This window comes from Ursus maritimus, unplaced genomic scaffold, assembly GCF_017311325.1.
Source record: "Ursus maritimus isolate PB19 unplaced genomic scaffold, ASM1731132v1 scaffold_26, whole genome shotgun sequence".
NCBI classification, from domain to species: Eukaryota; Metazoa; Chordata; class Mammalia; order Carnivora; family Ursidae; genus Ursus; species Ursus maritimus.
This window is the reverse complement of record NW_024425119.1, coordinates 3570117-3597675: the sequence shown is the minus strand read 5'-3', so window position 1 is coordinate 3597675 and position 27559 is coordinate 3570117. Positions and strand designations below refer to the sequence as shown.

The window sequence follows — 27559 nt, the reverse complement described above, 5'->3', positions numbered from 1 at the left end:
GGTGAAGGATGCTGGGTGCTCCGAGGATGGAACTCACTCGGGCTGGACTTGACTCTGGCCACGGGGCAGGCACTCTGGGTGACATCTATCTATGCATCGCTGCAGATGGCTATCTATAGATACACAGGTGTATACAGGTGTCTTCCCTTCTTCCAGCTCCCAGGCCCTGCCCCCAGCCACTGTCCAGAAGTGGCTTACCCCACCCCTACTCCTTCTCCTCCCTTGCCTTCAGGAGGACCTGGCATCATTTGATCAGGACCTGGGGAGAGGAGCATCCCACGTGCAACACCTGTCTCCCTGTGGGAGACCAGCAGGCTTTCACATACTCTGAGGAATCTCTGGAGGCAGAGGGGATGGAAAATGGCAAGAACAAAAGGGTCCAGGGAGGAAATCTGGTCAGAGGAGTATGGGCTGGCGGAGAAAATGCCGAGGTAGGGATGCCAATGTGGGGAAAGCTGCTCAGTCCTCTACAGAGGGGACCCTCCCCCCAACCCCAAGACAGCGGAAACAACAGAAACGGGCGAGGCAGAGAAGACTAGCACACAGTAGCAGGCGATCCATATATGCTTGTTAACTAAGGCAAGAGGGTATCATGGGAAGAACCCTGGCCTGAGAACAAGGAGGCCAGGTGCATAGATGTGTGAACATGAAAAAGTCACTTTCTCTTTGGTCCTCAATTTCCTCCCGCATGAAGTCAGGAGGTTGGACAAAAGCAGGATGGCCAATGGAGCTGCCTGGAGCACTATATTTGGAAGAACTGTCCGGTGGGAAAGACTCTGTGATTGACTAGCAATGTTCGCCTCAGGCAGAGGAAAGTACTGACACCATCCTTGGAACAGCCTAGGGATCATCTCTAAGTTCCTTCCATTCCAATGCTCCATGGGTTGAGGACACACATTGCAGGAAGAGTGTGGAACTGGGGACACCTTGAGACACTTCCAGGAAAATTCAAAACCATGATGGCTTGTGAAGGCTTTTTGTTTCTCTAGTTCCTTCCCCATGAACTCCACCAAGCCTAGTGAAGGACCCCCTCTAAAGCAATGTCAGAATCCAATATGGTGTGTTCAGTTGTCACTTCAAACACGTTGTGTTCCATCGGGCTCTCCAAGTCAAAGCGTGATATGTATTCCCGTCAGCACTACCCTCCCAACGCACAAATACAGGAAGCTGGAACATGCCCAGAGTGGGAGCTCCCACACAGCGTAATGTGTTAGAATCAGATGGTGGACTCAAAAAAGACCACCTTCCTTTATAAATAAGAAGATGTGTTCCAGCAGGACCCCCTCTCGCCCACCAGAAGGAGCTGTCCCCTCTGAGGAGGCCTGGCCTCTGGCTGGGGGCGCCCACGGACATCACAGAGGTTCTCAGCCGGACTGCGTTAAGGGGCAGAGGTGAAGGCTGTCCACTGTGGTGGCCCTGACAGAGGTTCCTGGCTCCATAGCCACCTGGCTGCTACAAGTGAGTCTCCTTCTCGCCAACTATTAGTCCCTCCTTTGCTGGGGAAGGCCCGCCGTCCTGGCTGGTACCACCATGCAGATACAGGTGCTGCTTGGGTTGTGGCAGGCTGGGGTCAGGGGTGGTGAGCTGTCGCAGGCGCTGTGGAGACAAGAGGGAATGAGGGGGTGCTACTGGTGAGAAAGGCACAGATATTTTATCCTGTTTGTATGCCCAGGGCCCAGCACAGAGCCAGGCACGCGGGGGCTGCCGGTAGCATCTGAGTGAATACAGGAATAAATATTTTGAGAAGAGAGAAGAGACAATAGCATGGTGACTAGGACCAGGAACTGGCCAGATTCCAGTCCTGCCTCTCTTACTAACTACCTATGTGATTGTAGGCAACCCATTTAACCCCTCTGTGCCTTATCTGTAAAACGAAGATAATAATAGTACACAGCTCATAGAACAGTGCCTGGCAAAGGTAAGTTGGTCAATAAATGCCTATTTTTGTTCTTCTTACTATTACTATTATAATGGGATCAATAAGTCCCTATTATTTCGTGTGAGTAGTAGTACTACTATTATTACTGGTATTGGTGCCATCTCCTCCCCCTCCTTCTTGCCTTGAACGCAAATGTGATGACTGGAATCATGACAACCTTCTTGTGACCATGAGGTGGTGAGCATGATGATGAAGACATTCTCAGGACAGAGGTGCAGAAATATAGGAAGAGTTTGGTCCCTAATGACCTCTTTAAGCAGCTGACCCAACAGCAACAGCATCCATCTCTGGTCTTCTTGATGTAAAAAGAAAATAAGCTTATTTGCTTATTGCAGGTTGGGTTTTCTGTTACTTATAGGCCAGATAGATTTCTACAAGTGTAATGTCTTTGTGGGACATGCTCTATCCCCTTCCAGGAAGGCATGTCTTAAATTCTAAGCAGGGAGCCTTTTGCATGTGGTTCCCCAGGCAGAATTAAGAAAAGAAGCCAGGAGCCTGTGCATGAAATGAACCGTGATAACTGGTTATTAGTTTCCTGGGAGCAAGGAATTTGTGCTCTCTAAATCTCTGTGTCTGGGCACCTTTACGTTCCTGTTGTGACTCAGTTTCCTCCTTCAGCCTTTGACAGTTTACCCTTGGTCAACCTGCCCACATGATCTGCTAGAGGTCAGATTCTGAAGGTCTAGGACTCTAGGACTTTTGAGTGTTTCTGAAAATGAAGCCATTGGACTGGTCTTCAAAGATTCCATAAGACTGAAGGGCTGCCCCACACTCAGAGCTGGGCCCCACCCATGGTGTCCTGCCTACAACCTCCCTCAGAAACCCCCCTTCATGTATCACTTCCCCCGGCCCCTACCTTCCTGAAGGAACCCTGGGTCTTCAGAAGGGTGATGATGACAAAAAGTGGGACGCAGACCATGGAGGAGAGAGCCAAGACCCAGCCGATGGAGTAGCCCCAGGGAGGGTACACGTAGATGTTGTTGTATTTGAGAGGTGTGTACTTGCTCAAGGAGAAGAGGAAGGTGGCCTGGAAGGAGGGAGAGGTAGACGCAGATGAGACAGAGAGCCCTTGAAATCCTCCCTCCACCTGCTTCAATGTCCAGGGACAGAGGGCAAGTTAATGCACTGTGGTGCATCACTGAGGTAGACTAGTAAAAGCCATTACAAGCCGGGGACCAGGGTGTCGCTCCCCCGAGGACTGAGACAGGAGGAGCTCTGAGGAGGAGAGGAGAGGTGGAGGAGCCCTGACCAGGCAGACGGAAAGAGACCATGAACTGGGAAGTTGGGCAGTGGATGGAGGTGCTGAGCCTGGAACCGGAATGAGGCAGGGGAAGGAGATAGCCCCCAAAAGGAAGGCCAGGGGAACCAACCCAGAAGGCGAAATGGGCCACCCTCCCCAGGTAGCTGGATGGGCAGGAAAGGAGCCCCAGAACTCAGGCATCCTGTTCCTTGTCCCCAAGTCTTCTGGAGGCAGGAGGGGAGCTCCTGGTGGGCACATACCAGGCAAAGTCCAGGGGTCAGAAAGAGCCAGGAGATCTTCACCAAGGGCCATGGCCGGTAGCCAATCATATCTTCGATGTTGTCATAGAAACGATCTGCCCCTGCCCAGGCACAGTGGGAGAAGAATGTGAGAACAGGAGGAAGGAGACAGCTTGTGGGGATCTGGGGAGGACTCACCTGGCTTTGGCTTCTTCCCCCCACCCTGTGAGGGGAAACTGGATCGGGGCACATGAATGAGACAGGTCCCGGGCACCCCAGCCACAAGGCAGGGAGCAAGGAGGGAGAAGGGGCTGCTACCAAAAGGCTGGGAGCCCTCGGGAGAGTCACCCAACCTCCCGGTGCAATCCTCTGTCCCCTTGTCTAGGAATGAAGATCCTAAATCCTCTCCACAGAGGAGGGTGTGGGCCTAAAATGGCACGATGGCTACGCGAATGCTTGTGTATTTACACCGCAGACATGAACTCAGTTTCAAGTCAAAACAGCAGAACAGCCAGGGTCCCCCTGTGCCAGTGTAGCACGCTAAACTCACACAGGGCCAGGAAGCCACCGGGAAGGTTCTAGACTCTGGAGGAACCACTGTGCGTTCTCGGGAAAGCATGGCAAGAGGCTTGATCTGTGTTTGTGGAAACACTGACTGGTTTTGTTTACTGTCCTTCTGTTTCCATGTTTGCTCCAGATCCAGGCCCAGCCAGTCCTCCAAGGAGGAGAGAGCCACTGATTGGGGAAGACCCTTGGATGGCCTCCCTAGCCCTTCCTCAGCAAAGAAATCACTTCCCACTGATCACCGGTGTACATGAAATGCCCCCATTAGGGAGTCATTCCTTTGACTTCCAAATTTCTCCCCCAGTTACCAACCAGATACTGCTGGGAAGGTGTAAACGATTACGGTTGCTCAGCTCTTTAGAACTCACTGTGATGGAGTTTACGAGATCCTCTTTGAGAACAAGTTCTGAGAAGCAGTAGAGGAAAATCAGAAAGACACCAGTTGCTTGAGGTGAGAAGATAGGAGACATGTCCAAGGGGAGGAAGGACGCCAGATAGGAAGGCTTAGGATAGCACAATAAAAACCCTCCTACTCACGGCTTTCCTATTCATGCCCACTACATAGCACCCACCTACCCTCTCTGTCCCGAGCCTTGTTACATTGGCAACGTGTTCCCCCAACCTGGTGCGGTGGAGCCCGAGGGTCCTGGGATATGACGATGCCTCCTCCACGTACTAGCGGTGTGAGCTTAGGCTAGAGACCTACTTCCTTGAGCCTCGCCTCCCCCTGCAAAGGGCCACTGTGTGGGCTGTGAGATAATGTATGCCACAGTCAGCACACCGCTTGGCAATTAGCAGTGCACTGACTTTATGGATGCATAAAGGCTCCCCCCCCATTGCCATCAGGCCTGATAATGGCCCGGATGTTCTAGCATTCAGCACCCCGGACTAATTACCCCAGCACTGAGCGGGGCAGGGCCAGTGGTGGAAGTCAGTGGAAGGCAGAGTTCACTTCAGTAGGAGAAAGAAATGCAGAATAGCCACAAGGAGAAAAGCTACCTCAAAAACACAGGAATGAGTTTCCTGTTCATGGAACTACTCAAGCAAAGTCAGGGTGATAACCTAGGAAGGGAATGTAGGGATGTGGGGAGGCTCAGGCGAAGTGGTACTAAAGGTCTCTCCTGGCTAGGATTCCCACTGCTGAAGGCCTCCAACAGCTTTGGAATCCAGAAAACCATTGCCCGTTGTTCCTAATCCCTCTCACCATTGCAGGCAATCAGTTTACCCGAGCTCTGTCTGCCCTAATGAGAAATGCCTGAGTACCCAGTGATGGATGAACGTCCCAGGGCAGCAACACAGAGACCTATAGAAACCACAGGGCCAGCCCACACTGTCTCTCCTCCTGGGCAGATCACGCCCTTCCGCTGGGGGGGCGGGGGCAGAGGCCGTCCCTCCCTCTCCTCCCTCCACTTACCATACACCCAGCCCACGCAGATCACTTCAAACACCGCCAGGAAGAGCAGGCAGATGCCACTGGAAGCGTAATAATCAAACAGCTGGAAGATATACATCCCGCCCTGCGGAGAAGTGAGCGGGGCTGCCGCCTTGGCCGGGGTGGGCGGGGGACCCGCTCCGCAGTGAGGGCGCAAACACCCATCTGGGTACCCATCCTGCCCAGCCCATGGGAAGTCATTCCTTGCAACTAAAGGGAGTTTGCCTTGCCTGCCCCTGCCTCCAGGCCCCTCATTGAAATCAGCACAACCACCTCTGACTGCTGCAAAGACCTTGGGAACTGTGGCACACACACTGTTTCATCTGCCCAGCATCGTACCTCACAGCAGCTGGCACCACCTTACTCTGAGGGCTCCTCTCCCTGCTCCAGGCCTAAAGCCGAGTCAGCGCTGGACACTTACAGTGTTCTTAGGAAAAGGTCCCGATCTTCCTCGGGGGTTGGGTGGGTGCCGGGAGCTGTGCCAGCGTTCTTTAATATCAGGAGGGAAATCTGGCCAAGAACGGCATTCCTGACAATGCCATTAGAGCAGCTGGATCCAGCCATGCCTGAAACCAATTATCTCTAGACTTTTCAGTTTCCTGGCCCCAAAAAACTCCCCTTTCTGCTTAAGCTAGCTAGCATTTGTTTTCTGTCACCTGACACCAAAAGAGCTAACTGAGCGTAGGAAGGTTCTACTGTGTTCAGCCTCGCTGTGATGACAGGAGAGCTGGTGTCAACACCCCCAAGTAGCTGAGGAAGATGTGCCCCTGGCTCCCTCAGCCTGGAGCGCAGCCTGCAGGCCGCACAGCCGAGCTCACCTCCGTAACCAGGAAGAGCCCTATCAGGTAGCACAGGACCGCGACGGCCAGAATGAGGAGCTCCCGCCGCCCGCTCTTCCGGAGCTGACTGGGGAACATGTCCACGGAGGCTGTCACCAGGCACTCCACACAGACAAACTGCAGGAGGAAGGGAGCTGGGGTGAGAGGCACTGCCTGCCCTTGGGCCTTCCCCCAGCATGGCTTTGCCCTGGCTGCCTCTCACCCCACTCACCCATGCTGACTCACAGGAGCACAGGAGGGGGCACGAGGGCAGAAGTGGGGTGGCCAGCCCTGCCCTTGGCTGCATCTCTACAACAGAGGGTCCCAGCATGGGGGTTCGAAGGGGAGACATGTTCTGCCCCCAAGGCTGGGGGGCGGGCCTGGCAGCTTGAGCTGAGGGGCTGGAGGGAGGCGGGAGGGCCATTGGGGAGGGGGGTTGTCCATGGATGGGGAAGGGTCAGGCCTGGGGGGAAAGGCAGGTGGCCCCTCACAGAATAGGTTGGTCTTGAGGCCAGGGGTCACCCAACAAACTGCAAGGACAAGCCCTGGAAAGCAGAGGGGGATTTGGAATATATGGTCATGGGGAAAGGAGATGGGGGAAAGTCATGCCCAGAAATGCAGAAGCTGGCAAGAGGGTCACCAGGGCAGGGAGTGGTGGGGTGGACTGGCCGGGGTGACACACCTGGCTGTCCAGCCCTAGGAAGATGAGCATGATGAAGAAAAGGCAGGACCACAGCTGGGATAAGGGCATCATCGTCACAGCCTTGGGGAAGGCGATGAAGGCCAGACCAGGACCTGCCAGGCACGTAGCGGGGGTCAGGAGAGCTCCCTCCTGGCTCTCACTGCCCTCAGGGAGTAGCCTTCTCCCAGGGCTCTGTGTGAGTGTGCATGAGAGTGTGTGTGAGAGTGTGAGTGTGTGTTTGTGTGTGTGTGAGTGTGTGTGTGGAGCAGTTCAAGAGGGCAGGGTAGTTTCATCCACTGCCAGATGGCTTGGGCATCCGTTCCTGCATGCACCCTCAGAGCCTGCGCCCTCCTCCCCACAGGGTTCAGAAGGCCCTGCTCTGTGCCAAGCAGGGCCCCCAGAGGCTAAAAAGTTCCCATCAGCCAGCTCCTGGGACTCCTGCCTGGGACCCTGGAGGAGGGATCTGTGTTCTCCCCTCAGGGCCCAGACAGCAAAGTGGCACCTACCGGACTCGGCCACCTCGGAGATGGGCACCCCCTGCTCTTGGGCCATGAAGCCCAGGATGGAGAAGACCACGAACCCAGCCGCAAAGCTGGTGGCGCTGTTCAGGAAGCAGAGGGCGACGCAGTCCCTGGGGGGGGCGGGGGGGGGGTCCAAAGACAGCGGGGAGGGAAAAGGGAAGCGAAAGATGTGCGAGGAGAGGGATGGAAGAGAGAATGGGGGAGGGACCAAGATCAAGGACGGGAAGGTGAAAGAGGAACAGGGAGGGAGAAAAGGAGGGAAGAGAGAAATTCAGTCTGGGAACTGAAGCTGCGATTCCCGGTTCCCGTTGACACTCCAGGAAGGCCAGCCCCCCCAGAACTCCGGGGTCCCCAGCACCCCTCCACCCCCAGTCACCTGTAGCAGTTGTTGTGGTACTTGTTGTAGCTTCCCAGGGCCGTCAGGCATCCCTGGCAGATGGCGAAGGAGAAGAAGATCTGGGTGCCCGCGTCCATCCACACCTACGTGAGACCCCAAGAAAGTGGTAGGGGGGCGGGGCAGGCGCCAGCCCATTGCCCCTCAGACCCTGTTGGCCTGCTGGGTGCACCCTCGGAGTCAGTCACTCGCTATCCTCCACTCACATGTCACTGCACAGGCAGGCTCATTTAAATGTGGCTCTGGGGGCACTCAGGAGGCAGGGCATACTTTGATTTGGTGGGTGGAGGAGCAATGCCCAGAGAAGGCAGGGCGGAACTGAGAGCACAGGGCTCACACCACAGCACTGAGTGCCTCAGGCAGCCGAGATGGGAGGGCCAAGGGCCACTTCATTCGAATATAAAGAAAAAACCCAGGACTCCTTGGGGAAGAGGAGGGTGTGGGGCAAAGAATGTGCTCAGACAAGTCCTAGAGGAGGAAATAGAAATGCACAGATCTGTGCGGAAATGTCCCACCTCGCAGTAGTAAAAAAAGTTAAATTGAAACAGCAAAATGATACTATTTTGATCTCTCAAATTATCCAAGATCAAAGGTTAAAATAAATTATTATGGAATCTCTCATGGGCCCTGCAGAAAAAAAGGGTACCCTCCAATACCGGTGGGGAAAGTCTACATTTCTCTAAAGCCAGTACGTTTCAAAAACTTACACACACATACTCTTTGACTTAGCGATTCCAAGTCTGACTACAGTCAGGAAGTAATCAGAGATGTGGTCCAAGATTTAAATACAAGGTGTCTGTTGCTGCTGTATATACGATCATGAAAAAATACCTGACCTAAGTGTCCAAGAATAGGAGCAGATTGATGACCCTTGCTCTGCACGTGGGAGCTCAGAGGACGGGGAACCTGGTCTGGCGTGCGCACTCTGCACGTGGGAGCTCAGAGGACGGGGAACCTGGTCTGGCGTGCGCACTCTGCACGTGGGAGCTCAGAGGACGGGGAACCTGGTCTGGCGTGCGCACTGCCCCGCTCTGTCCTTAGAGCACTACTTGGCCCTTAACCGGTCCTCAGTACATTTGGATGGATGAGTGACTGGATGGATGATAGATGGACGACATGGTATATGCAAGTGTTTAAGATGACGTTTACAAATGAATTTAATAACATGGAAAATGCTTACAATATAATTTAAATGAAAAAAGATACATCTCTATATAATTATCTCAACTATGTTAAAACACAGACACACAGATACACACACACACACACACACACACACACACGCACACACACACACACACACACCCCAACCAGAAAAAGAGTTGGAAGGAAATCTAAAATGCTTGTAGAGATGATAGCTAAGTGGTGGGATTACACGAGATCTTTAATTGTTCTCCAGTGGGGATACATTGTCTTTATTTATTTTTATTTTTTTTTAAAGATTGTACGTATTTATTTGACAGAGAGCACAAGCAGGGGGAGCAGCAGAGGCAGAGGGAGAAGCAGGCTCCTCGCTAAGCAGGGAGCCCGATGAGGAGCTGGGATCATGACCTGAGCCAAAGGCAGAGCCTTAACTGACTGAGCCACCCAGGTGCCCGATATATTGCCTTTTTTTTTAAATTTTTTTTAAAGATTTTATTTATTTATTTGACAGAGAAAGACAGCCAGTGAGAGAGGGAACACAGCAGGGGAGTGGGAGAGGAAGAAGCAGGCTCCTAGCGGAGGAGCCTGATGTGGGACTCGATCCCAGAACGCCAGGATCACGCCCTGAGCCGAAGGCAGAGGCTTAACGACTGTGCCACCCAGGTGCCCCATCGATATATTGCCTTTAAACCAAGAGAAAAGCAACCAGAGATTTGCAAAAGTACAGCTGTGGTTTGGGGTGGGAGTCAGGGGAGAAACTGTCCCCGGCGCAGCTCCTACCTGGGGGTCCTTGAGGCGAAGCAAATCGGGCTTCAGGTAGTAGATGACGCCCTCGTAGGCTCCGGGAAGGGTGATGCCTCGGACCAGGAGGATGACCAGCATCAGGTAGGGAAACGTGGCTGTGAAGTAGACAACCTGGAGGGAAACAGGCCCAGTCACGCTGCTGCGCACACGGCCGCCAGGAGGTTCCAGGGAACCTATGGCGGTCCTCCTGTCGTCCGTCCTCCGGCAGCAAGAGTGGCACCCAGCTCAGCGTCAGACACCTCCTTAGAGACGCCGAGAGGGGGTGAGCACCTGCAACTCCACACCTTCCTTTACACGTGCCAGCGGGTCTGGGGCTTCGAGGCAGGTGACACGTGAGATACACATCAGCAGGGCGAGGAGGGAGGAAGGCTGAGGTTGGCGGGGGGGCACAAGCTTCCAGCCATAGATTTTCAAAGACTATTTTAAAATCCAGAATCTGGTCTCCCGGAATCCCTCTCCAGGCTGTTCTCCCTATGCCCCCTGGTGAGGGAGGGTCTTGGTGACAGAGGGGGAGCAGATCCGCAGTGACCTGTGGCAAAACTTAAACTGTACATCTCCAGGCTTAAGGCTGGGGGAGCAGCAGTGGCCTGAGCTCTGGGATATGGAGACGGTCTGAGGGGTCCACTCTGCCCCCGACCAAGCTCAGCTCCTTATCCGAGGTGATGGCAATATCTGTGTTATCATCACTATTACTAGTTTTATTATTACGACAACCTGGGGAAGGGGGAGGCTGCCCCCAGAACAGGCTAAGCAGAGCAGTCAGGATCCTGTCTATTCCTGGCTTTACAAAGCATGAAGCATCAACCTCAGATTCCCTGGGTTGGAAATAATGGCTCAAATCTGAACTCTCTACACATACAATTAGCCACTGTTGTCCGTTCTTGGCTTGAACCCCTTTGATGATCAGAAACTCACCACCTCAAAGACAGTTCTGTTTCCTGGTTCATACCACGCACTACAAAAAGCAAGTCATGAAAGTGTATGATCCTACTTGTCTCATGTACACACATAATAGATGCAGATACACGCAAACTACATAAAAAGGAAACCAGAAGGCAATACAGCAAAACGTTAATAGGGGTCAGTAGATCCAGGGCCACCGTGCTGGCTGGTACAGTGATTAGCGGGACTTTAATGTTTCTTCTTTTGATCTGTATGTTACTTATGTAAATGGGTTTTTTACATTCATATTGAAAGAGAAAGTCTTTCCTTGTACTGAGCTAAACCCTTCCTACATTTCCCCTGTTCTCACCGTGCCTCTCCCTTACTCTACTCTTTCTTTCAGTTCTCCAGAGGGACTCTGTGAGTGTCCCCATCTGGGGGGCACAAAGAGCTTACCAAGGAGCCAGACCACCTCACCTTGCCTGTAGTCTTGACCCCCTTCCAGATGCAGAAGTAGCAGATGACCCAGGCCAGCAGGAGGCACAGGGCCAGCTCCCAGCGCAGGGCCCCCAGGTCATGGATGCCTGAGGTGATGCCCAAAACACGTCTCCTGAGGATGGAAAAAACAATCAGCTGAAAGGCGAAAGGGAACAACTTGGCATTTCTCTTCAAGTCTCTTGATTCTTAGAGCTGACCCCACAGATCTCATGTTCCAGGCTTCCCCTCCCCATCCCACTGCACCCCTCCCATGGCCATGCCATGTTCCCACCTGTGGTCTCTATGCCCCTGCTGTTAGAAGACCAAATCATGTAATCCCATAGGTATCTTTGTCTTTCTAACCATCCAGCTCTCTCTGTTGTACAGAGAGAGAGAGAAAGAGAGAGAGAGTGAGGGTGGTATGTGACGTGTGGGTGAGCAGATGGAGAGTAGACACTTACACAGGCAGGCTGATGTGCAAGCACAAGAGTATCAAACAGCGGGGATGAATACGTTTTAGTATCTAAAAAGTGCAGGGAGGGGTGGAGATGTGGGTGCGTAAGGTTTGGTGGATGTGTGAGCTTTGGGTGACATGAGGGCACACACGTGTAAGGGTGTAGGTAGACACAGGTGAGGGCTGGTAAATACGTGTGGGTTTTAGGTAAGCGTGAGGGTGCAGGCCGACCTTTGCAAGAATGAAGGTGGACACGTGTGGACGCGGGCAGCTGTAAGGGCGTAGTCACGTGGAAGGGTAGAGGTGGGAGTGTAGGCTTTGCCCTACAGATGCTCTTACCCTGGCCAATTTCAAGCTACCAACATAACATCACTGACCACGGAGCTGGGGAGTGATGTGCACCATCTCCTCTGAGCTGGGCCAGACCGTTTGCCCTGCACCAGTGGACACGTGTCGGTAGGTGTGAAGGTGTAGGTAGAGGCCTGGGGATGTGGATGGGTGCAAGGATGCAGGTCGATGTGGGTAAATGTGTGAGTCTGGGTGGACACAGGTGGACCCGGGGTCATTGGGAGTATGTAGGTGGACAAGAACGGGTAGATGTGAGTGTTCCCCCGGGTCTCAGTGATGTGCCCGGCGGGAGCTGGGTAAACACTGGGGAGCGCGCACAGAAAGGCTTAAACTCGCACTCCAAGTCCCAGGCCTCAGACGTTCAAATTTCCTGCTTGGGGTCCCTGGCCCATGGCATCCAAGCCCAGCACCTACTCCCAGAATTCCATGACAGGTGAGGTGAAGTTCTCAGAGGGGGTCGCTGTGCGGGCTCCTGAGCGGTTCAGAAAGTCCATGCAATGCTCTGTTGGGGACAAGGGGGGCTGTGTGTCAGCCAGGGACCAGATGGGGAGAGATGCCCTGTTACTCTAGTCCCCCCTGACCCTCTGACCTTTCAGCCTGGCAGTCCCCATCATTCCCAGTCCCAAGAGCTTCCTTTGGAGCCCCCGTGTTCCAGGAGTTGACCGCCCAGGCGGTTCCTGGGACCGCCATCCTCCCCACCTGCCTCATGCTGCTCTTGTTCCAGTGAATCGGCTGTTTCTCTGGCCACCCCGCCAACCAGCCTCTGACATAGACCTCCGATCCCCTCTGCCCCCATAACTGGCCCACTCAGTCCATTCAACACACAAATGGACTGCATGCTTGTGCCTGCTGGTCCCCCCCAGACAGCCTGCTGTTCACACGGGGGGTTCCTTCTCATCCTTCAGCCCTCCACCATCAATTTTCCTCCCGCTGTTGTCAGGTTTCTGTAATTTCTTTCACCCAGTGCAATTTGTAATTAATTGATTAATTTGTCCGTTTGTACCACTAGACTGTCCGCTCAGGGAGGGCTGGGGCCACGTGGCTTGTGCTTGCCCTTGGACAGCTCACCCCCAGCACAGAGTGAGTGATGATAACCCCTTGCAGTTGCATAAAACATTCACAGTCTGGTGGGGCTTTCGGGTCTCCTGGTGGCTGGTCTAGGTTTCCACAGAAGGGTCAACCAGCAGGATGGCACCTGTTGAGGCAGGGGCTGCCACCTGTCCTGTTTGTTTGCCATGGCCAGCTCACACAGGCCCAGTCCCTAGGCAGAGGCCCCGGCCCAGGGGCTGAAAGCGTGGATACCTGTGTTCCAAGCATTGGTGCAGGTTGTCCAGGGCAGCTCAGAGGTAAAGGAGCTGAACAGGTAGAAGAGGGCCCAAGCGAGGATGACGATGTAGTAGATGTTCAGATAGGACTCGATGACCACGGACGCCAGACCGATGCCTGCGGGAGGAGGGGTGCATGGGGAGCAACAGGGGAATCCGAGAGACCCAGTTAGCCCAGCAGAGCAGTTAGAAGGGTATTGGGTGCTACCGAAGAGAATCACCAGGATTTGCTTATTGGGCTGAGAAGCCACAGACAGCACATTTTTCTATGAAAAACAGGTTACAAAACACCTCGGTGTGCATTCTCCCAGTTTTGCAATAGATATTTGAATGTATATCTTCTTTTTTAAATTTTTTTCTCATGCATAATTTATTTGACTTATGTCTTTTTTTTTTTCAATGAGATGAACTCTGGAAGGATTGTCATTCAAAAGTTACCTGTGGTTCTCCAGGTGATAGGGTTTCGATTCACTTTTAAAGTTATTTTTTTCCTTTTGTCCATCTGCATTCTCTAGTTTTTCTGTGACAATCGCGCATTACTTATAAAATGAAAAGGGGCAGGAAGAACAAAGGAGTAAGTAGGGAAATTCTGATAAGAATCAGTCTCAAGATAAGAGCAAAAACCAAAAGAAACCAGCGAAGAAAAAAAAAAAAAGTGGTGGCTGACTGTTGAGAACCCGGGAGCCTGAGTGGGTCTCAAAATGTCAGCTCACTGCCAGAGAGGGGCAAGAGCAGCAGCAGAGGCGTGACCTGTGCGCCCCGGTCTGACAGCGGGGATCTGGAGGCTGGCTGTCGGGCGATGCTCCTGCGCCCAAACCTATCAGGGCCGGGAGGGAGCAAGGGCAGGCACAGTCCGCCCCTCCCCCGTCCCCTTCCCCTCTGCCCCGCCTGCTCTTGCAAACGTGGGACATTTCCACAGTCATTTTAAAAGTAGCACGTTGCCAGGGCGGCTGTTAGTCCCGAGGTGTGAAAGCGGGCAGAGGAGTGGGCGCCCCGCCCTGCCAGCGCCCGCCTGTTTGTCCTGCGTCCCGGGTCCCAGCCGCCAGCGTCCTGGGGAGTCGGCCCGCCGCCCGGGGAAGCCGGTGCTCCAGGATGGTTTAATGAAGCACAGTCCCGAGGCAGGTCGGAAAACCAATGCGGACTGTCCACAAAACCAGCCCTTGGCCGGGCGAGCCCACCCTGATTGTCTGTTCCCGCTGGCCTGGCCAGCTCGACCGGAGCCCCGCCCCAGGATTTCCTGCGTTTGGGTCTCTGCAAAGCATGCAGGCGTGGGGGGCGGGGGCGCCCTAAAGTGACCGTGGCGCGGCGGCTGGGGCCTCTGGAGGGGCGGTGGCCCGGGCTGCTGATGGCGAGGAGGGTCCCCGGGGAGCCGGGCCGCCGGGCTGCTCAGAGCGCACACACAGACACCCACACACCCAAACAAGGGGCCACTGTGCAGCCAGTCGCCGCCAGAACGCGCTGTGCTCCCACCGCCCCGTAAACACCCGACCTGACCCAGAAGGAGGGGGGGGTGCCCCATCTCTGAGGGGAGGGATGATCTCGGGGGAGGAAGCTTGTGCCTGTGTGTAAATGGAGGACGGAGGGTGGGTGAGCACAGGGTGTGTTCTGGGTGTGTGGTATGCTGGGCTCCCTGGGACGGTGAACTGTGGGGTGGGCGCAGTCAGGCAGGTGGAGGGCAGGTAGTAAGCAGCCTGGACCCTCCCACCAACATAGGGACACACACCTAGAATGGGCCTCTCCCTGAGACCCCAGGCCTTGGAGTCTCTGTCTCTTCGACTTGGAAAAGAGGGAAGGAACAGCAATCCCTCCTCCCAACCCCCATCCAGCACTTGGTTTGCTCACCCTATCAGTGGTGACCCCCTTGGAGAGAGGCCAGCCCCGGCTTTTACCACCCAGGGGCTCGCTTGGTCCCACAGATAGAGCCCAGCTGGGTGGGACATTAGGTGACTGAGGGGTCTAGAGCAGACTGCGGAGATACTGCTCTGGCTGAGGCCGCAGCACTCTCGCAGGACCCAGCGCTCGTGAGTAGAAATGTATGTGGGCCAAGCTTCGCCCAGCCTCAGCCCCTCACGGCTGCTCCTCCAGGGGTCCCAAGGATGCCCCAAGAGGAATCAGTAGCAGACTAGCCTGGTCCCCACAACCAAACCCCGATCGGTGGTCAGGTTCCCAGCCTGCTTAGGAGCCAGTGTTTCCCCCCATGCCCACCTCAGCCCAGCCTACCAAGCTGGGCAGTAATCCCAGATAGCCTAGTCCCTGGGGCTCCCTCAGAGACTGGCGTGAGAGAAAGAGGCCTCGCTTTATTGCACGTAAGCAAGGAACCCGTCAGAGACAAGGGTTGGGTTTCCCACTGGCCCCCAGGGAACTAGCCCAATCAACTAAAGATGGGGTGGGGGAAGGACACCGCAAGCTGCTCACATTAGTGCCCGCAAATCCATGGAGAGAACAGGAGCTTTCCCTAACCTAATCCCTAACCTAATTCCTAACACAGGAAATAGCATGAATTTTCAGCTCGGGGAGACCTGGGTTCAAATCCCCAGTAAATGATCTCATTTTCTCATCTACAAATAACGAAGCGAGTTATCACTGGAGGATCCGATGAGGAAATACCGTAAAGTGCTCACTGAGCCGTACAGTGCAGGGCTCTGTAGATGGCAGCCATCGTCATCATCATGACCACAGTTATGGCCCTCGCCACGCCCTGGGGGGCTGCCTGGGAACGGCTTTCCCAGAAGTTGATGAAGATGAAACTCCAGGATTCCTCACTTTCAAGGACGCCTTCCTCCCCATGATCTGTAAGCTTTGGGCCCCCCAAAGTCTGATGACACTTCTGTGCCCCCCACAGCCCTTAGCATCCAACGACAGAGTAGATGAAAGTGGTGGCGGAGGAAAGGGGAGGAGCGACAGGGATGGAGGCGCTCGGTGGCCCTGGCAGGAGGCCAAAGGGGAACACTCACCCTGGAGAAGGGGGCAGATCTTCCTCCAGGCTGTCACACTGCCTTGGCTGGTGTACTGGCCCAGCGCCACCTCCAGGAAGAACACTGGGATACCGCAGGTGAAGAAGAAGATGAAGTAGGGGATGAAGAAGGCTCCTGTGGAAGAAGGGGGGCGGGGGCTGAGTCCTCGAGAGAGCCGCGCCCCGCCCCCTGGCAGCCAGTCTCCCTCCCCACCCTCCCAGGGGCCTGCGTTGGCCTCCTCCTGTCTGCGACCAGGGACAGGCAGAAATTTTCCAGTCTGAACCCCACTGGGGATAGGAAAGACCTTTGAAGAAAAAGGAGTGAACATTGAGGTGGAAATCCTAAAAGATGCACTATTTATTTTCTCAGTGTGCTTCCCAAACTTAGTCCATTTATTGGTTTTGGACCCGAAACATGTGTTCTGTATAATTTGATATGCTTATTAAATTATCAAGTTTGTTACATTTTAGAGAAAAACATACAAAAACACCTCAGAAAAATTATTTTTCCTCTAGTAATTTTCAGATGGGTTTTTCCCCCTCCTCCAGGCTCTGGCCCAAACTGGGGTCCCAGCAGAGAAGGCCCTTCCTCTGCTCAGGCAGATTCTGGGCACTGGGGTTTCCGCAGTCACGTGATTAGGCGCTGACCGACAGGGCCCCCTACAGGTGGAAAAAGCATCCAGCAAAGTAGGGAATTTGAAGACAACCCTAAGCAGCCAGTGCCCACTTCGGTCACTAGGACACATACCTTGCCTCAGGAGTGTACCCATGGGTGAAGAGAGCATTGTTTCCTGCACCAGAATAACACTTAGCACCTGTGTGGTGCTTACTGTGTGTAAAGCATTCTTCTGAATGCTCCGCCAACATCAGAATCCTCACAGGACCACCTCCCATGGGCCAGGTACCATGGTTATCCCCATTTTACAGATGAAGAAACTGAGGCACCAAGCCAGGTGGTCCGATCCTGAGTCTTTCTCCTTCTCACTACATTATAATACTTCACAATTAATCCACATTATTTTGTAGGAAAAATAGAAAATACAAAGGGGGATAAAGGAAAAAATACTGTATAGCCTTCCAATTTTCTTATAAACACACACATGTATATAGATAGATGGATATAGATATATATTTCTTTTTTTTGGAAAAAATGAGAACCTACTATATATTCCTTGATAACCATTTAAAAACATATCATGAACCTATCATATCAATAAACGTGGACGGCATCATCTTAATGGCCATATCATTTTCCACCGCAAGCATCTGTCTTAGTTCATTTCACCGGTACCTCCACTGGCCTTTTTGGTTGTTTCATTGGAAACCCTGCTGCGATTCGTTGTCCACATCCTTGTGCACCTGGCTAATTAGCTCCTTAGTATAAATTTCCAGTAGACGAATTGGTAGGTCAGAAGATATGCACAATTTCTTTGCTCTTCTTTTGTGTGTGGTAAAATACATACAACATAAATTTTACTTTTTAACCATTTTTAAGTGTACATTCACGTTGTTATCCAACCATCACCACCATCAATTTCCAGAACCTTCTCAGCCATCCCAATCTGAAACTCTGTAGCCATTAAACACTAACTCTCTATTCCCCGCCTCTCCCCGGCCCCTGGCAACCACCATTCTACTTTTTCTCTATGAACTGTTTTTCTAGACACCCCATATAAGAGGAATCATGCAGTACTCATGTTTTTGGTGTCTGGCTTATTTCACTTAGCATCATGTCCTCAAGGTTTATCCATGCCATTTTGAGGCTGAATAAGATTCCCTCATGCGTGCACACCACATTTTGTTTATCCATCTGTCCACTGATGGACATTTGGGTTACTTCCACCCTTGGGGCTTGAACGTTTTTTCAAGGTCTTTGACATGCACTTGCAAATTGCCCTCCCAGCCTCTCCTACCCATCTGCAATATGTGAGAGTGAAGGAGAAGGATCTGTGAGTCTTCTGAGCCCCCCAGAGCCACAGCTGCCAGTAATCCTCCAAGTCCTGAAGTCCTTTTTCACCCCAGCTTTGCCTGCACATCCTGAGTACGGCTGGAGCATTCCTAAACCCGGTGCAAAGAACACCCCCGACTCTAGTTTACGTGGCCTAGGTGGTTACAGGGGTGAGGCTGAGGGGCAGTGTGTGGGGCTCTCCCAGAGGGCACTTCACCGGAAGTCTGTGGCGGCACGTGACCTGCGGGCCCCTTCCTGCTGGCTGTGTGGAGGTCCTTCCCTCTCCTGAAGAAGACGGCCTCAGCTCGACCCTTGGCACGTAGACTTCTGCTCCACAGAAACCAGGGTGAGCTCAGGAGGCCCGGAGCTAGACCTTCCTCAGGCGGAGTCGGCCCTGGAAGCTCAGTGGTTAGCCCTGGGCCACGGCAGGCAGTGGGAGGAGGTCGGTTCTGGAGCGCCTAGAGGTGTTCATTCTTGGCTTTCTCCCTGGGTTTTTTTTTTTTCTTTTTTTTTTTTTAAAGATTTTATTTATTTACTTGACACAGAGAGAGAGACAGCCAGCGAGAGAGAGAACACAAGCAGGGGGAGTGGGAGAGGAAGAAGCAGGCTCATAGCAGAGGAGCCTGATGTGGGGCTCGATCCCATAACGCCAGGATCACGCCCTGAGCCGAAGGCAGACGCTCAACGACTGAGCCACCCAGGCGCCCCTCTCCCTGGGTTTTGACACACTATCACTGCAAACATCCTCCCCTCCAATGAATGTCTGAGAACCCTCACCTGGGGAGATTGACCTGGCCCACAGTTCTCTTGGCATCTGCCCAGGCTCTGGGCACGAGCTGCCGGATGAGGCCCCCCGGGGATCTGTAAGGACAGGGTGACTTGAGATGTGTTCGTAGTCTCCCTGCCCTTGCTCTAAGGTATGCCTTGTTATCTCTGCCAAGCACACGCTCCAGAACCCCTGGCAGTCTGGAAACTCAGAATTCATAAAAATCTCTTTTGGGGTGAAGACAATCTAGTTTTTTTGAGGATGATCTAGTTTAGCGACTCCCTGTTTTTTAATAACTAAAGACATTATTACATCTATAACACTATATTTTCATCCCTGTTGAAAGATTTTTCTCTACAGAACTGTTGGTTATCTAATTATTAATTCATTATCAATTGATTAATATATCAGTAAAAACTATATTTAACTGCTTTTCTTTCTTATTTTTTTTAAAGCAAGGCAGACTGCCACCTGCGGTGCCTCGTTTGGGTGTGTCTGGAGTCTTGGAAGCTTGAGTCCCCTATGTTCTCCTACAAATGGACCTTGAGAGCCCGTTTCGAGGTTCTAGCAGGGGAATGAAGCTACTCCTATACCCTTGACGGAAGAATGGTCCTCCTCTATTGGAGAAGGTCGTCCTCTTCGGACCGAGCGCACAGCTTCGGGAAGGACACGTGTGGAGTGGTGAGGGAGGAAGGGGACCCCCGCCAGTCCAGCCAGATCAGTCAAATCAAACCTGGCCATCAATGGGGTGACAGATATTACAGCCAGATCGCCCTGACATCCTAACTGCTACCTAAGGAGTTACGGTCAGCTGGAGATAAGCCCTATTATCACAGTGAGTTAGTACAATTCTAGCCTGAACCAAAAAGTCGACATCTGAGTTAGTTGGTGAAGTCGTGTTTGCACATAGATCCAGGATTAAGTTGTCTGAAATAAGGAAACTGACAGTCCTACTTTCTTGGACCCCCAAAGACCAGTGACCTCAGACTGGGACCCCTGACCTTGCTCAGCCCCTCATGTGGGAGGGAGGAGACAAGAGAGAGGGGAGGCAGGGTGTCCTCCCCGGGTACTCAGGTTGGGACAGAGCGAACATGAGACCACAGACTCTGCCCAGTAACTGGCATCTGGCACTGCCTCTTCACACACGACCTGGGCTCATCCCAGCATCCCAGCACGCTGTCCTAGGCGCTTGTCTCCCCACACTGCCCCACGGCCAGGACAGAGGCCACAGCCAAGTGTTGCCACCAGGCAGAACAAGGCAGTGTGGGCACCCGAACCCGAAAACCTGTCCCCTGGACCCTCCTTCTTCCTCCTTTTCAGATGGCAGGGTGAGTGATATGCGAGCCAGTGAACCAGGCGTCCAGGGCCTGCAGCTCCCGACCACTTCTATGATCTTAGGCAAGTTGCTAAGCACCCCCGGGAGCGTCCGTGCGCTGCATGAAATGGGGGCTCAGCCCTGATCACCTTTAGCTCAAGCACAAATGCCCTGCGTGTCTGTGAAACGGGCCTGGGACAAAGAAACAAGTCACCTCCCCTACCATTTCTCCCTGCCTCCCCTAATTTCACCAGCAGTCACCACCCCCCCTCACAACTCCCCAGTTTTGCTCCATAGCCCTCAGCTGCCAGGAAACCCCATTTCTATTTCTTTGGAGCCATTAGTTCAAGCAGTTGGTAATAGTAACTGCAAGGTTTAAAACACAGAACAAGACACCCACAGATGCTCAGTAAATACTTGTCAAAGTCAATACGGGGGCCCCTGGGGGGCTCAGTCGGTTAAGCACCCAGATCTTGATTTCAGCTCAGGGATTGAGCCCCTGGTCGTGGGACTGAGCTCCGTGTCAGGCTCCACACTCAGCTCCACACTCAGGGGTCTGCTTGAGATTCTCTCTCCTCCCCCTCGGCTGCTCCCCTCCAAATAAATAAATAAATCTTTTTAGAAAATTAAATATGAATAGGGTTTAGAAGGGTTTTCTAAACAATGATTATCTTTAAATAGGAATGTTTCTTCTTTATACCTTTCTGGAATATTTCAGATTTCACAATAAATGTGTACAATTTCCACAGAAAGAATAAGGGTATTTTCGAACGGCAAAAATGAATCTGTCCAGTCACAAATAAATTCATATAAATGAATGCTTCCATTTGTACGAAAATTCCAAATAGGTAAACCCACAGCCACAGACAGTAGATTAGTGGTTGCCAAGGGCTGGCAGCCAGAGGGTGTAGAGAGTGGCTGCTAATGGCTTCGGGCCTTCCTTCTGGAATGATAAAAATGTTCTACAATCAATTGCGGTGACAGTTGCACAATTCTATGAATATACTAAAAGCCTTTAATTGCACACGTAAAAAGATTAATCTGGCCCCTTCCCACCATACCCCTGCTCATTTTTACTACCAGTGTCGAAAAATAAAAAATTATATTTCTTCAATTAAAAAAAAAAATCAGAGACAAGGTCATATTTCTCTGCTCAAATTCTTCAACACTTCCCATCTCTCTCGGGGCAAAGCCTACAAGATCACCTCTTTGATCTCTTCTCCTACTCTTCTCCCTACCTGTCACTGCCCTCCTCCTTGCTGTTCTTCAAACAGGCCAGGTGCACTTTCACCCCAGGACCTTTGCACTTGCTTTCCCTCTGTTTGGAATGTTCTTCACCTGGTCTCCATCCATAAGACTCACTCCTTTACCTCCTTCAAGTCTCTGCTCAAATGTCACCTCCTCAACGCAAGCTTTCCTGGGCACCTTACTTCACCTTTCAAACCTTCCCTCCACTTCCCCCACCGCCAACGACGCAGCATTCCATACCATCTTCCCCGCTTGGCTTCTCACCATTCCACTCCTCACCCTTCAACGTACCATGCATTTTACTTCTGCCTCTGTCATCTGCCACCCTGCGCTAGAGTATAACACACAGAATGTGTTCTGTGCTGTATCTGGAACAATGCTTGGCACAGGATAGGCCCACGATAATACTAGCTGAATGAATGACTGCTATCAGCAGCCGCCATTGTACAGGATCATGAAGGACTATTATTATCATATCTTGTTACACACTCAGATTCCTTGGTCCTGCCCATTACCGCCATTACCCTTCACCGTGGTCCCGGGAGGCATCATCCCTGGGTCACGGAGGAGGACCCCTGAGGCGGAGCCAGAGCTCAGACCCGGGCCCTCCGACTCCATGCCAGCCTCCTTCCATTTTACCACATCGCCAGGCAGGAGGTGCCTGGGTAGGCCCTGCCTGGCGGTCAAGGCACAGCTCTCCCCACCACGCCTACCTCAAAATGAACTCACCACCTCCATTTTTGTAGCAGAGATAGGGAAACCTCCAGACATTCCCCAGCCCAATGATCTCCCCGGCCACTGACAGCACAAACTCCATCTTGTTGGTCCATTGGCCCCGATCCTTCACCTGGTCCTCGCCTTCCTGGTCCAACTTCTCTCCCTCCTCAGGGAGCCAGGAGACCACAGGAGGCCCGTCCTCGGGGACTGCCACTTTTCTGTCCATGGCCACGAGATGGACCGGGAGGCGGTGGAGCAGGGTGGTGAGACAGGCAGTGCCTGGTGGGAGGAGAAGGGGTGAGCCGTATCAGCCTGAAGCGTGCCCTCCACCCCTGCCTTCTCCCTCCTAGGCTTCTATTATTGCTAGAATATTGCGATAACATTTCCTATTGCTGGAATATGGTTTAATATCGTTGAGCTGTTGATCTTCTTCCCAAACTGTCAATGACTTTTACACCGAAAGTTACACTTTGCTCTCACCACTCGGAGAACAAATAGGGAGCCAATCTTAGTTTGTCCATTTTGCAGAGGGGGAGATCCAGGCCTTGACCAAGGAAGTGACTTGCCTACGACCATACAGTAGTAGACTAGAAGGAAAAGGCTTGGGGTCTTTTATTTTGAGTCCCTTCTGATATCCACAGCCAGCCACCATCCCCGCTCACCTGTCTGCCCAGTTCCACAGGGTCCAGTGGTTGGCACCTGCCCAGCCTCCAGCCTCCAGGCCAGAAGGGATCAAAGCCTGCCAGGGGTGACCGGAGGTCAAAGGGCAGGTGTGGCCCCGGTGACAGCATGGTCTTCCCCTAGCTGGTTGTGTGCTCTTCCCTATGCCAGGCAATCGATCAACTCAGGGTAAACATGGGAGCCAGCTAGGTCTGGACGTCTGATTGGGAGGGAAGGAGAAGGTGGGGCCTCTGAACAAGGCCAGATGAGACCTGGGATTGGTGCCAGGACCAAGTATAGGCCTTCGAGGGAAACCTGGTTCTTTTTCTCTCTCCATTGTACCTCTGTCCTGAGAACAAGCCAGGGGCCCTGGCTCTAGATCCCAGAGCGATTCTCACTGGGGTGGTGGTCTCCCCAAGGGAGCCCCAGATGTGGCTGAGCGTGACAGGAGGTCACTGCCGTTCCTGACTCCCTGCTCTCCTAAAGAGCCCAAGCTCCCTGGACTGCCAGAAAATGACGTGGCCTCTCCCGGTCTTACTCTGTACATCTGTCAACTTGCAGGAGATAAACTGCAGTGCTGCGGTGTTGTACCTGCATTCCTTGTTTGCCCGCTCCCCCCCCCCCCCAGCCACCCTGAGGCCACCTCCGCCTCGGCTCCCGGGGAGCTGCCAGGAGGAGGTGCCCCGGCTCCAGAAGGAAGCACCCACCCAGCGCCCCTCACCTCCGGGGAGCGCTGGGGGAATCAAAGTGACCAGAAGCTACCAAGTGCTCCATGCTCCTCCAAGGCTCTAGGGAAACACAAGGGATTCTTTTTACTAAAAGAAGCGTCTGTGTTTATTTGTTGGTCCTTTTAACCCAGGCAACGGCCCAAGCCCAAGTCAGTTAGAAAGGCGTGGCAAGAGCCATTTGAGGTTATGGAAATTTTTGAAGGTGACTTGAAGGGTACAGGTTATCCCAGGAATGGGAAAGCCTGTCGGGTGAGAGTCTGGTATGGGACCTACTCAGAGGTTTCCACTGCAAGCTCAGCCCAGGAAGAAAGATGAAGAGAGAAGCACCTAACGGAAACCAGAGGTCATCAGTCTCCGATGTAAAGGAAGAGGAGGGAAGGTAGGGGGGGAAGAAGGCTTCCAGGTTCAGAGGAGACCGTCAGACCCTGGGGCTGGGGAGGCTTTGAGAACCAGAGTATCAGGTTGGAAGAACAGGGCAGTTTGGCCCCAGGGAAAGATTCGGTGTTCCTGAACCAACTGCAGACGTTGCTACAGAATCGGGGCTCGGGCGCCTTGAGGAATGGCCCCGGAATCGTTATAAGACGAATGAATGGATGGATGAACGAACTCAAAAACATTAACGGAAAAAGCACCAGGTAGGAAACCTAAGGTCTAGTGTGGAGCCAGCCAATAATAATACTAATAAAAGTTAGCATTCGACTCATCATTGAGCCAAAACCTGCACTTCTTCATATACGTTATTGAATTCCCTCTTCATTAAAAGCTTTGAAGTAGGTATTACTATTAACTCCATTTCATCAATGAGGAAATGAAGCTCAGAGAGATGAAGGAACAGGACTTGACACCTTGCGGGTCTTCAGTAAAACTATTTTTAGATGATTCGAATGAACTTACCAATACAATACGGGATGGAGCTGAGTCTCTAACTTGCTGTGTGATCTTAGGCAACTCACACGTGCTCTCTGGGCTTTAAACCCCCCTGGAAGAAGAATGAGCCATTCAACAGGCATGCCGGGAGGGTGGGGGATAGAAATAAGACCCATAAAAGACAAGGAGAGATTTTTGCCCTTGCTTGTCAAGCCACAGCGTAGCTCAGCTCGGGGCGAGCCCAAGCACAAAGGTCTCCAAGGGGGTGGGCAGGGGACAAGCTTTCCTGTTCTCAGACTAGAAGCAGCTGTGTCAGGCCACACTGTCCTCAACAGTGGAAGAAGGGGAGACCTGGCGGGGCCAAGGAGTAAGCGAAGGGAAGACCAGAGGAGAGTGCAAGGCGGGGAAGCAAATCTCAGCAGGGTTTGGGCTGTATCGGAATGGGGAAGATAAGAAGAGAACACACACTGATGAGCTGATACTGATGCAACATATTTTTTTAAGGTTACTGGAAAGATCATAATTTATGGGTCAGAGTGAAAAACCGGAATGGCAGAATGAAAGCAAGAGCATGTGGGAAGGAAAGCTGGCCCCGAGCCACGGTAAGTCAAAGGGAAACAGGCCTCTAGTGCAGCAAGTGGGATTCAAGTTAGACTCAAGGAAGAAATGTTGAGGCAGAGGTCAGACATAAACACAAGCTGTACAGAGCTCTCCTGTGGGGGTTACTTTTAAAAGCCAAAAGGACGGCATGCCCCCCACCCTCCTCACCCCGTCCCCACAGTGCCCTTCCACCCCTAGCCCACTGGCGAAGAATAAACAACAGTGTTATCCACAGTCAGGATGACTTCCACAGATCTCCCCTTCCCAAGATCTCCCCCGTCCCAGCTCTGCCACCTCTCTGGCCCCTAGCCCCCCCTTCCCACCTCTGCTAAGCTGGAGCAGGGTCCAGGGGCATGCATTGGAGCTCACCACACGTCAGTGCCCCCCAGGAGCAAAGACACCTACACCCACACTGGGCTCAGTGCTGCCCATCGTGGAAATCTTCAAGAGGCTACCAAGTCCAAAATTAACCATTTTCAGGAGCTGGGCATGTGTCGGGGTCTAGGAGGAGGAGGCCTGGTCAGGGTCTAGCAGAAGAGCAGACAGGTGGAGAAATACTACGTCCCACATGCCACTGGGATCCCAGCTCGGCCCCATCACCCTCCCAGTCCAGCACAGGAATGGCCCAGCCCTGGACCCGGGGTCGGGGGGAGGGTGGCACAGGGGATGCCCCAGCCCCTGCTTCAGCCCACACCCACATACCAGTTCCCATTTCCGTACACACACTGGTGCCATTCCCGTCACGTCCCTTTGCACACACATACCTGTGTGCATGGCACCAAAACCTGACTCCGGCTAGTCCTTCACACATTGTGGGCTGCCCGCTTCAGCTGGTGGCCGCCTGCATCTCCCCGCGGCTCCCTTGTTACCCTTCTCTGGCACAAGCATGCTCACGCCTCCCCACAGCCCGAGCTGGGGCAGCTTCCTCCTTCTGGTAGGCACTTGGCTCCCTGCTTGCTCGGCTTGACCCGTGTGGGAGGGCAGGAACCCCTCATCTGCATGGCTAATTGCAGGTCATGCGTCTTCAGGAATGCCCAGGTTTGTCCTGTCTGCTCTTCCTTCCCATCTTCCTGGGCACTGTCTGCTTCCCCTCCCTCTCCGAGTCAGGTGATCACCCCTCTTTCACCCACTCTCTGGGGCCAGCCCCCCCACCTCTGGACTTTCCCAGGCTTGTCCCTGAGCAACTTAGAAGCTGTGGGTGGCTTGGGGGAGCAGGGTGATGCCCTTGGTCCTAAGATTCCCAAATATTGGACTTTCCTTCGGCCCCAGTCTTTTGTACCCCCCCCACACACACACACACACAATCCTACAAAACCTTGCCTCCCAGGACTCACCCCTCCAGCCCCTCCGAGACACCTCTAAGGGACTGAGAAGATACAGCCCGTCCTCCACTTCCTGCTCACCTCAGTCCCGATCTCGGCTCCCGTGGTCAGCTCAGCTCCATGCCTCCAGTCCCTGGGACAGTCCTGGGGAAGCCGCTTACAAGAATGCCCACACAGCTGGGACCTGAGAGGGGAACCAGCCTGCACCTTTGCTCCTTCTCCTGTTTCTCCCAGCTCAGAATCCCATCCGAGTTGTTGTCCCAGGACTCCCAGATAGAAAGCGGCTGTGTGTGCGTGTGTGTGCGCGAGTGTGCGTGTATTGGGAAGTGAAGGGACAGAGAAATACCACAAGCAACAGGAGGGACTGAAGCCAAAAGTTTGTGCACCAGGATTACAAAATCCAACCTCAGGAAGCCAAGTCCTCTGTCCCCAGTCCCCCACCCCCATCTCCCTCCCACTGTGCGCCCCCCCTCCAGCCCTCCCAGTGGGCGCTGTCCCAAGACGACCCCTCCAGACCTGCTCGGACTCACATCTGACCACGTGTCCCTCCTTTTGTCCCTCTGCCTTCCCCCTCCTCACCGTGCCCCTCCAGGACCGGCTCCTTCCGAGGGAAGAGACAGGATGCGCGAGGCAGGGGGCAGCCTCTTACCAGAGCAGTGGGATGGGAGCCGCCAACCCCCAGGCTGGAAACTGAGAACCTCAGGAGGGGAGTTGGCCTCACTGACGAGGGCTCCGGGAGGAGGGTGAATCACGCGCTGGAGTTTTCCACCAAGTACCTGCCCTCTGTGGTTTCAAGGCAAGGCTCCAGACCTTCACAACCACTACCCTTTTCCTTGGGATTTTCCTAGAGAAAGGTATGCTCTGGGGAAATCCCAGAGCATACCTCAAGAAGCCTAATCTAGAAAGGACACAGGTTTACAATCAGACAAGACCTGGGTTTCAACCCTTCCTCTGTTCTACCGGTCAGGTCACCTAGGCAAGGATCTGAGCCTCAGTTTTCCAATCTGTAAAAGGTGCAAAACAATACCTACCTACTTTTCACAGTTAAAGACAATATGGTAAATTGCTTAGGATATTGTGAGTGCTTCAGCAGGGGGTGAGGGTCCGTGGTGTTTGCTGTGTGTCCTCTGGAAGCAGGGGCAGGGATGGTGTGGCGTCTGGTCCCAGGCAGCA

General features: G+C 53.2%; 1 protein-coding gene across 4 annotated transcripts; it reads right to left on the bottom strand.

The window, feature by feature from the left end:
* Positions 1–551: 551 nt before the first annotated feature.
* SLC6A12 (solute carrier family 6 member 12) lies at positions 552–26687 on the bottom strand. 4 transcript variants are annotated; one of them, XM_040642022.1, is made up of 16 exons: positions 26468–26687; positions 24492–24576; positions 22222–22488; positions 16217–16351; positions 13240–13380; positions 12352–12439; positions 11136–11268; positions 9753–9887; positions 7812–7915; positions 7421–7545; positions 6915–7027; positions 6233–6370; positions 5397–5499; positions 3440–3540; positions 2796–2966; positions 552–1596 (listed from the first exon to the last, which is right to left on the bottom strand). In XM_040642022.1, exons 3-16 carry the CDS (start codon positions 22433–22435, stop codon positions 1453–1455), a joined length of 1845 nt encoding a protein of 614 aa, XP_040497956.1. In that variant the 5' UTR covers positions 22436–22488; positions 24492–24576; positions 26468–26687; the 3' UTR covers positions 552–1452. The 4 variants fall into 4 exon arrangements, with proteins under 4 accessions (XP_040497956.1, XP_040497957.1, XP_040497958.1 ...); XM_040642023.1 differs by lacking the exon at positions 26468–26687 and adding an exon at positions 25829–26009; XM_040642024.1 differs by lacking the exon at positions 2796–2966.
* Positions 26688–27559: the final 872 nt, after the last annotated feature.